The sequence below is a fragment of the Chiloscyllium plagiosum genome, chromosome 3 (genome assembly GCF_004010195.1).
Source record: "Chiloscyllium plagiosum isolate BGI_BamShark_2017 chromosome 3, ASM401019v2, whole genome shotgun sequence".
In the NCBI taxonomy this organism is placed as follows: domain Eukaryota; kingdom Metazoa; phylum Chordata; class Chondrichthyes; order Orectolobiformes; family Hemiscylliidae; genus Chiloscyllium; species Chiloscyllium plagiosum.
The window spans coordinates 56,932,636-56,944,435 of NC_057712.1; the positions used below are offsets into that span (position 1 = coordinate 56,932,636).

The 11,800-nt window shown below is 37.9% G+C and overlaps 1 protein-coding gene across 1 annotated transcript in view; it reads left to right on the plus strand.

Moving 5' to 3' along the window:
• Positions 1-3,752, plus strand: part of ccm2 (CCM2 scaffold protein) — a 147,773-nt gene extending 144,021 nt beyond the window's left edge. The window contains exon 12 of the mRNA XM_043682492.1: positions 3,553-3,752. Within this exon, the coding sequence (XP_043538427.1) occupies positions 3,553-3,596 (44 nt within the window). The 3' untranslated portion in view covers positions 3,597-3,752. The remainder of the gene's footprint in view (positions 1-3,552) is intronic.
• Positions 3,753-11,800: the final 8,048 nt, after the last annotated feature.

Below are 11,800 nucleotides of genomic sequence, written 5' to 3' on the forward strand. Positions count from 1 at the left end.
CCCCTACATTTACCCCTTACCTAACACTACGGGCAATTTAGCATGGCCAATTCACCTGACCTGCACATCTTTGGACTGTGGGAGGAAACCGGAGCACCCGGAGGAAACCCACGCAGACACGGGGAGAATGTGCAAACTCCACACAGTCAGTCGCCTGAGGCAGGAATTGAACCCGGGTCTCAGGCGCTGTGAGGCAGCAGTGCTAACCACTGTGCCACCGTGTCCAGATCTTGTTACATTTGAACATGGACCCCTTCAGGTATCTGAGGAATCACGAATGGTGCTGAGCATTGTGCAATCATTGGTGAATATGCCCAATGTAGGTCATTGATGAAGCAGCTAAAGATGGTTGGGCCTAGGACACTCCCGAGGAACTCCTGCAGAGGTGTCCTGGACTGAGATGACTGACCTCCAATAACCACAACTATTTTCCAATGTGCCAGGTATGATTTTGCCACTGAGACCCATTGATTTGAATTTTGCGAGGACTCCTTGATGCTGCACTCAGTCGAATATTGCCTTGATGTCAAGAGTTGGCATTCATCTCACCTCTGGAATTCAGCTATTTTGTCCTTGTTTGGACCAAGGCTGTAACAAAGTCAGGAGCTGTCTGATTCTGGTGGAACCCAATTTGGGCATCAGTGAGCAGGTTATTGCTGAGCAGGTGCTGCTTGATTGTACTGTTGATACTTTCCATCACTTTACTAATGATCAGAGTAGACTGATGAGGTGGTAATTGGCTGGGTTGGATTTGTCACCGAGATCCATTCCCCTACATTTATCCCTGATTAATGCACCTAACACTACGGGCAATTTAGCATGGCCAATTCACCTAACCTGCACATCTTTGTGATTGTAGGAGGAAACCAGAGCACCCGGAGGAAACCCACGCAGATATGGGGAGAATGTGCAAACTCCACACAGACAGTTACCCAAGGCGGGAATTAAACCTGTGTCCCTGGCACTTTGAGGCAGCAGTGGCTAGAATGTTGTGGAGCCCATAGCCTTTGCAGTATCCAATGCTTCCAACTATTTCTTAATATCATCTAGAGAGAATCAAATTGGTTTCTGTAGAGCTGGGGACCATCGAAGAAGTCCAGAATGGATCATCCACTTGGCACTTTTGTTTGAAAATTGCTGTGAATGTTTCAGTGTTATCTTTTGCATTGATGTGATGGGCCTCTCCATTATTGAGGATGGGGATATTTGTGGAGCCTCCTCCTCCAGTGAGTTGTTTAATGATCCATCACTATTCATGCCTAGGACTGTGACAGGACTGTAACTAAATCTTTTGCCTTTTATTTCTCTGGTGACACTATAATCATTTTCATTAAATTTAAGTCAATAACTGTTATTTATAGATTGAATTTACTTAGGTTATGCACAAATTAACTTAAACACATCATTGGGCAATAAGCAGGCAATTCGGATGTAAAGCCCCATTTTCTGATAATTTCAGCCACCACATTTTAAGGGGCTATTCCTCCTCTCTTGTTTTTAAAATGATTTTCTATGCTGAAATAAATGCCTAAATAGCTTCGCAAAGATTTTGACAGCTGAAAATAATGCTGCCTGTAAAGATAATCAAATCTGTTCAAAAATACAAACCCAATTCCAACTGCCTTCAGCCTTGGAATTCTGCTCCTTTAAAAACCTTTGAATTCAAGAACAAATGATTTCCCCTCCCCTATGCTGCTAACCCATGGCCTCAATCTTTTTTTTTTGCCAGCAACAGTTTTATCCTGTTGATACAGAGATGGATGTTGGTGGTTTACCACATGCTGCTATTTGGCTTTTCCTCCAATGGTTAGTCGGAAGACACAGGTGTAACTCTGTAAATGTCAAGCAAAGCTTATCCTTCTTTAGATGTAGTTTTATTCTTCAGTTGTGTCGGTATAATATTTTTTATAATATCAGAGGCTATTTCTCTTTGTTTGTTTCTCAGAATGTGGGAGTAAATGCTACCATTCTTCTGGTTGTTTCATTAGCTATTGACATATCAAAACAAGCTTCTCAGCTGGATGTAACTGTTATGGCTTGGTCAGCAGAAATCATTGTCTCAATGAAGGCAGTGGTCTCTGCTGAGTGTGCCCAGGAGTCTAATAATCAAACTCCAGTAACTGTTAAAGGTTCATGTACAGAAATCCTTCAGATTTTACAGCTGTATAAAGCCTGCAACAAAAGTCCAGTGGATAATTGTAATTCAAACTACTTTTTACAGCTGTTAGAAATGGTATGCCCTCTTCACTTTGTAAACTTTTACACTATAACCTTTGGACTGCATTGTTTTACATTGTACAGATTTTAATTATAGAAATTGTTTACCTAGATCTCAATCCTTGAACTTTTGGAAGCAGTTTCTCCTTATTATGCAGCATGTTTTTGTAAACACCTCTCCCCTGTTTTCTCCATCCATGCTACAACAATGGCCAGGACTCTCCAGTCTCCAGGGAACTGGAGATCAGATTTACCCCAGAAGGTGCAAAAGTTGAAACTTCCGATAGGCAAATACTCAAATCCTCTGAAAAGATCCCCAGCTCTGAGTTAGAGTCAGAGCCTTTGGACACTTACAATTTACCTTAATAGTCAATCAGGAAAAGGTAGGGATTTTAAAACCTGCTCTAACTCTGGTTACCTATAAAACTGACCTTCCATGCAAACACTGTTCCCTAATCCTTACACAGAACCTTCATTTTTCCTGGCCATCCAATCCAACCTCTTCTGTCGTAAACATCCAAACACACTTATCCTATCAAGAACATCTGACTAACTTTTCTATATCATTCCACCTGCCCTCTGATACTCAAATACACACCATGTCTGCCCTGAATCTGACTCATTCTATGCTCCCCTCTACTTTTCTGCCACTTGTAAAATCCCAACCACCCTACAGTCTAGCACCAAGGTTCTTCACTTTCAATCAAAAAGTTTTTAAAAATTCAAATTTATCATTTACATTTTGCAATTTTTTAACTTCAATCATTCTTTATCTTTCTAAAATACAGTTTAAGCATAAACAAAATAACTTTTGTACATTTTCATAGTTTCCTAAATTGGTTTGAATCATTTCACTTCGCATTTGTCATTGACTTCTACTCCATTAGCTCATCTGATTTCACTGAAGAAGACTCTTTGCTCTCCTTGCTCACTTAACCAAGCCTGTCAGGTTGATTTACTAATCAAAACTTCTAATCATTTGTTCAATTGTCATGGTACATGGTCTCAGGACCTCTTGAGGCTTCCTTTATCAACAGGACTCTGTCCAATCAGTTTCTTATTTATCAGTTATTTGTCACAAAGTCTCACTTTAGATTAGAAGAAAAGTTATCACCATGTCCTCAATATACTGCCTTATTGTTTATCCCTCCAGAACTCTACTCTCAGCTAGAATGGCCTCAGTGTTTTGGTGCCATTTTGTACAACAATCACAATATCTCTATTAAAAGCAAACTATTATAGATGCTGGATACCTGAAATAAATTCTGAAGTATGAATTCTGGACTCCAAAGAGTCATTGGACCCAAAATATTAATTTTGTAAATCTCTCCACAGATGCTGCCAGACCTGTTGAGTTTCTCCAGCAATTTCTATTTTAATTTCAATATATCTTTTGATCCTCTGCCTACCTCCGAAAAAATGGAATGCTACAAAAACATGATGCCAAAGTTCCTCACACAGAATTTTTCAACAATTCCATCATCATTGACCAGCATTATTGGGTTCACTCAAGAGTTGATATTAAGGTAACTTTAAAATCCTGTAATTCTGCCCCTTTTCTTTGACAATCTCTTCCAAATCATTTGTCCTTTCTCATACTTTTTACACTTACTTCCCATTTTCATTCATGCTGCAGTGTCATTGACATTAGACTGATGCTATAATGTCAATGATGTAAAGCTTCCTTCAGAAGATTTGGCATAGATTAGCAAGTAGATGAGAAGTTGCTATTCTTGTTGATGGCTCCTTTCTAAGTAAGGATTAAAAAAATTGTGAACATGTTAATGAACAAGGCATCACAAATAACATGTTTTCTATAAGGTTCTGGTCCATTTCCCAGTGTTGTGTCTAGTTGTGTGTTCTATACAAATATCAGTTGACTGTTCATTTTCTGCTATGTACTTCTATTTATTGAATGTATTCTCTGTGTGATACATGTAAGGAGATTTTCTGAAATCGCGTCATGCATTTTCTTACCTCCCAGTTTATAGACTTGGTTTTCTCATCTTACTTTTCATAGACTTATAATTACAGCACAGAAGAAAGCCATTTGGGCCAGACTGCACAGGCTCTCTATAAAAACAATGCAGTTAGTCCTACATCCCCATCCTTTCTTTATGATGCAGCAATTTTTTTTAATTTTCAGGTACTTATCATCAGGTCATTCCACTTAGGGAAAAGAAAGTTAAGAGGACATTTGATAGAGGTATTCAAATCCTGAGTGGTCAGACAAGAGAACATAAAGAAAAGCTGTTTCCTTCAATGGAGTATCAAGAACCAACAAAGACTGATTTGTGATGATTCTAAAAGAACCATGAGCAACATACAAAATCATTTTTTATAAGGTTATTTTTTGTTTTACATCGTTGAGAACTTTAATTTCCTGAGCTCTGGATCTTTGTAATATGTTGCCATGGTAGACATGTTAGAGTCCTTTATAAATTATCAATTGATTTTGTTTTTGAGCTACAAGCAAGAACATGTTTTGACTCTTGATCGACGGGGTGCATGAGACCTTTTCTTTCTTGTGCAAAATGACTTAGAAATAAGTGACATCATTTTTCTTTTTGTATGGTTGTGATTTTGAAAATTTCTTAGTTGCTGAGAATGTTTTGAGTTTATGCTTTATTGTTGTAGAAAAAAAATCTGAAGATTCAATTGCACTTTCCTGCACTGTGACCTCTACCACAGAGAAAGATACCAGCTGCAATGTCATGGAAACACTACCAGCTTTATATTCCCCTGGAAATCATGGAGTGGTGTGATTTTGATAAATGTCACCAGACCTTTTCAGAGTTTATACTCTGAATTCTCACATGATCATGTTGTGGATAAATCACCTCAAGTCACCTTTAATTCAGCTACCTATTAAGAATTTTCACAGGCAATGAAGTACTGAAACAATGATTTAAACTTTATTAGGACCTCTCAAGTAAGCAAATATAAGCCTACGATCCAATTTACCTATTATCTGATTAATGCTGAACTCGAGCCAGGATTTCAACCGACTGTGATCTGCCTCTGGAAGTTTCCAGAACTTGGTCCAGTGTTCTTCAAAATTTTGCTGCTGAGTTGTTTTGATGCTGGATTTTTATACAATTTTCACTCCTTCAAGTTTGTGGTGTGACATTATTGATGCCCATTAGATTCTTTCATCGACAACACTGATTATATTTTCAGAAACCTCAAGTCTGCAGTTTGACTTCTCAACAAAAATAATTCCTTTGTTCCTTGTCACTATTTGGAGTTAGCTGTCCGTTCGAAACAAAGCTTTTCCTACAATTAACCTCTTAACTTCAGAATATGGCTTCTGCAAGCCTGTCTACTTGTCCATCTGTCATAAGGCAGCAGATTACCAAGCCGTGTTATCTCCTCTTTCCCAGGAAACAACTTGTTGATGTGGTTTCTGTGACTCCTTCTTCCCAGGGATGGTCAATTCACATGTTACTGTAACTCCTTTTATAACAGTTTCTCATTGTTCGTATCATCTCAAGAAGCAGTTTATTCCTAAAAGAGTTATTACTCCGTCTGTCAATCCATGTGTAGTAGTTTACCTTTATTGACTTTGCCAAACCATGAACAGTTATTAAAATTCTTAAGTGTATATTATCGCAATAAGAACTTCATCAATGTGTACTGTTATTGCAGAGGAAACACCTTAAATCAGATTCTCAGTTCAACAGGAGATCGGCAATAAATGCAGACATTTATGCAGACACTGCCCACATCTGGAATTATAAACATATTACTTATTCATAGAATCCCTACAGTGTGGAAAAAGGCCACTGGCCCAACGAGACCAAACCGAAGAGTAATCCACCCACACCCATTCCCCTATCCTATTACTTTGCATTTACGCCTTACTAATGCACATAATCTGCACATCCCTGAACACTATGGGCAATTTAGCATGGGCAATTCGACCAAACTGCACATCTTTGGATTATGGGAGGAAACCAGAGCACCCAGAGGAAACCCATGCAGACAAGTATGTAGTAAACAGATAAAGATATCCTTATCCAAAACAGAACTGAACTTATTGTATTCAAACAAGGAGATGGACAAGAAAGGCAGGCCTTTAAGCCATCCACACATGGTTTTAGCAGCAAAATCTTTATCAACAAACTACCTACAATTGAATTAGAGGTCAATTATTCAGTAAGTGGAGAAGTTGTGTTGTTGTTTTGAGCTACATAGATCAGAAATTGCCAGCTTTTATCCTTGTTCTGTGTTGCACTATTTCAGTTGCATCAAAACTGAACTAAGAAGGGTGGCACAGTGCTCAGTGGTTAGCACTGTTGCCTCACAGTGTCAGGGACCCAAGCTCGATTCCAGCCTCGGGCGACTGTCTGTGCAACTCTATATGGAAGTTCACAGTACATAGTTTGGTGTATTTACTGATAGCAGGGAAAAGCAGTTGAGGTGGTTTAAAGCTATTTTCTTTCAGTCCATCTAGAGATTGTGTTGTGGAACTAACTCTGTTCTATAAAAGGTTTCTGACTATTGAAGGTTGGAAACAATGTCACAGTAGTGGACTGGGTAGAAGTGTGGTAGTTGGGTGGGGAGAGAGAGAGCTAGTAACTATGTAGATCGACCACTGGTATAATTCTGCTCAGAAACCAATGGTTCAAGCTATGCTGGTCTTTGTCATGTCAATGATAAGGGTCTATTAAGCAGTCAGTCATCAGGGATTGATTAATTCCATGAATTAGTTTGTTTAAAACAGTAAAACAAATTATGAATAATAAAGCAGACTTTGTAGCAAACTAATTGATTCATATGTGCACAGCTTACAAAACCAAAGCAGATTAATTTCCAGGCAGAATCATATGTTGTGGACACATACCACATGGAGTCTAGAATCATAGGATAATTTCTTGATTACAAATGGAGTCCTTAAGAAGACAAGGTACACATCCAACAGTCAGGTGATCTCTCTCCAACGGCCAGTAATTCAACCATAACTGTATGCTTTAAGCATACTTCAGTTGGCTCGTTTGGAAAGCTTAAAAACCAAGGTATTTTTGGCCACATAATTAACCTTTGAATAGTTGTTTTTAGCTGTTGCATACAGTAGATTACTTCCATAAATATTTTGTCAATAGCTTAGGACGGAAGGCCTTCAACAGTCTCTTGGCTCTCCCTCACCATGCTATTGTCTGCACGATGCATAGAATAGTATATTTACCTATATAAGTCTGTGAGGTGAATTTGTATTTATAGAATTACATTTTATTTTGCTCAAAAACTGCATAAATCCATGTAAGATTCTGTAAATCCCACTTTAGAAATAGAATCAGTTTGACCTAACATTGGGACACAGACAGACTTTAACCTCAGATCTTCGATGCATTATCTGAGCTGAGGTGGCAATTATTGTGAAAGCTATCTTGAGAAATTAACTTTAAAAAGGTTCTGGGATTTACATATTAAGGAACCGAAACTAACATGATCATTCTAAAAGATGAAAACTTAAGCTAAATTTGTTTAATATTACATTCTGTGACACTGCAATCCTGTTGCTATAAATGTTGTGCCTTATGATTCTGCTCCACAACCACCTGATGAAGAAGCATGGTCCGAAAGCTAGTTCTTCCAAATAACATGTTGGACTTTAGCCTGGTGTTGTGTGATTTTTAACTTTGTACACCCCAGTCCAATACCAGCACCAGAAAATTGAGAATACATAGATTGTTTTTTAAAGGAATTGCACCAAAAATGTTTCACTGTTCATCACTGGTAGTATGTCATTCTAATATCACCATGTCATTTGAAGTCTTACACAATGTATGATATAGTTTTTCATCTTTCTTCACAAGACAATGCACGATAGTAAACATCCTGAAGGATGCATTACAACATTCTGAAAAACAAAATCAAAATGCTTGATGCATTGTATGTGGCAGAAACAAAAAAATGCTAGAAATGTATAGTAGGACAGCCACCAAATGCAAACTCAGGACATAGAACAGTACAGCACAGTACAGGCCCTTCGGCCCTCAACGTTGCGCCGACCTGGCATACCAATCTGAAGCCCATCTAACCTACACTATTCCATGTGCTTGTCCAATGACGACTTAAATGTACTTAAAGTTGGCGAATCTACTACCATTGCAGGCAAAGCATTCCATACCCTTACTACTCTCTGAGTAAAGAAACTACCTCTGACATCTGTCCTATATCTATCACCCCTCAATTTAAAGCTATGCCCCCTCGTGCTGGCCGTCACCATACTTGGAAAAAGGCTCTCCCTGTCCACCCTATCTAACCCTCTGATTATCTTATATGTCTCTATTAAGTCACATCTCAACCTTCTTCTCTCTAACGAAAACAGCCTCAATTTCCTCAGCCTTTCCTCATAAGACCTTCCCTCCATACCAGGCAACATCCTAGTAAATCACCTCTGCACCCTTTCCAAAGCGTCCACATCCTTGTTATAATGTACACAATACTCCAAGTGCGGCCGCACCAGAGTTTTGTACAGCTGCAGCATAACCTCATGGTTCCGGAACGCGATCCCTCTATTAGTAAAAACTAAAACAATGCGTTCTTAACAATCCTGTCAACCTGGGTGGCAACTTTCAAGGATCTGTGTACATGGACACCGAGATCTATCTGCTCATCTACACTACCAAGAATCTTACCATTAGCCCAGTACTTTGCATTCCAGTTATCCAACCAAAGTGAATCACCTCATACTTGTCCGCATTAAACTCCATTTTCCACCCCTCAGCCCAGCTCTGCAGCTTATCTATGTCCCTCTGTAAGCTACAACATCCTTCGTCACTATCCACAACTCCACTGACCTTACTGCTTATTTTCAGCATTTTCTGATAAAGTGTCACATTTTCAACATCTTGTCAGAAGACAGGCAGTAAGGAACAACATTACAAATGTAAGAGAACAAGGAAGAGGATAACTCAGTTTGAAAGGCACAGAAAGGAAAAATGATCAGACATTGAGAGGGAAATGGAGAGTGACATGAGGTCCGAGCTCCACATTTTATTTGCCTTCTTTTGTTAACAGATTATTGAACAATTCTTCCATTATCCTTGATTTATCATTCACAGTGCCATCTGTACTTTTAGTTTTGATATTTTCCTGAAAAAGAAACATGAATAATCGTTTTAAAAACATCCATATGACGTATTAGTAACTTGTGTGCAATTTAATGTTTTACTATATGAGAAGCCACTTTAACATGTCTTTGTGGGACACTTTCATTAAAGCAGCATATTTCTCATGCCCTATTGCAAACTTCATGTCACAGATTAGATTTTGTAAAACTCTGTACAATTTTACATCCATAAACTAAAGAAAAATGTGGAATATGGGAGGGAACAATCCATAATAAGGGCAAAGATTAATAGAGCTATTTATTCGCATATGACTGCAATATTCATTTTAATTTCAATTTACTTTAACTAAAGTTCAAAAGTATTTAAGAGAAATTGCTTTCTGCGAAAGTATGCCAGACTAACAATACCATTTCTCATAGTATGCTTTACAGAAATAGTCTGCATTATACAAAGTCTAAGGAGCAGACCATTTAACCACATAAAGGCTGACTGCTTTTCAATGATCTGCTTTGTCCCATATCGCTTAATGAAAATCAAAAATCTGTCAATCTGATTTAAAATCAACAATTAAAATTCATCTCCTAACAAAAATATATCAAATATAAGTTGCTTTTGTTGATTAAAAATCATTTCCTAACTTTCCTGATGATCTCGAAGGTATGATACCTAGCCCTGATCTCCCCCGAAGAGGATATCATTTCTCTCTATCATCTCTGTTCTCCTCAATCTCTTGAAAATTTGGATCAAATAACTCTTTAACCTTCTAATTTCAAAACACTAGAACTCTAATAATCAATATTTACATATTATAAAACAAAAACTACCATCTAAAGAGGTTGTTTGCAAAGATTAGCAACTCAGCAGCATAAACAGTCTCACTGGGATTGATAATTCATCTTACTAGAGACAGAAATAGCTAACAGTGGATATACCAGAGAAGAAAACATCCATTGTTAATTAACTATTCATGTCATGGGAGAGTTGGATAGAAGGTTAGTATCAGGTCAGGGCATTAACTGCTTCTATTAGATTATACATTGAAAGCATTTTGAAGAAGACAGACAGTGGGGCCCAGAAGTAAACTGAGGGCAAAGTGACTGCTTGACCTTCTGAGCTACAATCTATAATCTATCAACCATTTAAAGCGACTAAACCTCTGCTCCATCACTTTCAATGATGTGACCAAAGCAGTTTTAAAAATAATGCCTAAAACAATTGTCAAAAGCCTTAACACTGCCTTCAGAGGCTCCCTAAAATGGCTTTAAAATTCAGTTTGTTCCATCACAGTAGTGACAGACATAACTGCCTCCACAGAGTAACTAGGGTTGGGCAATAAAAGTTCAGGGCATTTGCAAACTAGTCCCATAACCTAGAATGAGTTTTTTTTTAAATCATCAAATCTTTTGAAAATTAATTTCATGTGGAATGAATGTTTTCCTCTTCTTCTGTTTAGTATTTTAGTTTATTCATTTGTTAATTTTACAAATGAAGTCATTCCTTTGAGAGCTTTCACTACGTGGCACATCACCACCTTTTGAGAATTTGCCAATTGTCCTGGGAAATTGAATTGACCACAGAAACAAGCACATAGTACAATAAAAGGAAAGTACTGTGAATGCTGGAAATCTGAAATGAGAAGAGTAAGTGCTGGAGAAACTCAAGAGGTCTGGCAGCAACTGTGGAGAGAGAAATATAATTAATGTTTTGAGTCCAATATGACCTCTTCAGAACATAACACAAACACTTGATGGAAGCTATTTACAAACCAATAGCCAGCAGAAAACAAATGACTGGTTGTATTCTGGATCTTGCTAGCCATATACATATAGTTTACTCCTTAAATGTTATGAAAATAAATAAAAATTGGGTGAAGTTTCACTAAAGTTTTTTTTCATTCAAATTTCATACATCAAATAAATCTATTCTAGAGACTGGATTCTGGGTAATCCAAGATGGAGGACGGGAAAAATTTCTGGCTCTAAGAGCTGCTCCTTTATTGAGGTATGTTAGGAGTTGGAGGTGATTTCCTCGAATTCCAGGAGCAGCAATTACTGTTTTTTTGCAGTTGCATTGTTTTGGAACTTTGGGGAAAAAAAAAGATAAAACAACAGCAGTTTTAAAAAGGAGAAGAACAGACAAAGGAAGCACATGGTGAAGTCAATGCAGGACAGAGAGAGAGAAAGAAAGAAACTGACACAGCAGTGAACCTGCACAGTTACTGCTGTTTGAATTCATGTATTGTTGGACATTGGAGAACGTCTGGGAAAATTAACAAACAGTGAAATTCACAACTGATCTTTGAGGAACTGTTTGGGTGAAGTTCACAGCATAGAAGCAGATAAGTGTATTGTTTTTAAGTGTGACCTTCAGAAACTCTGCAGTAGTGAGTAGAGTGGGTTCTTTTTGATTATCTGTTTTTTGAGATATGTCTCATGATTAAACTTAAAATATAAGCCATAACTATTAATGTAACCTGGGGCAGTGTTTTGTAGAGGAATAAGACA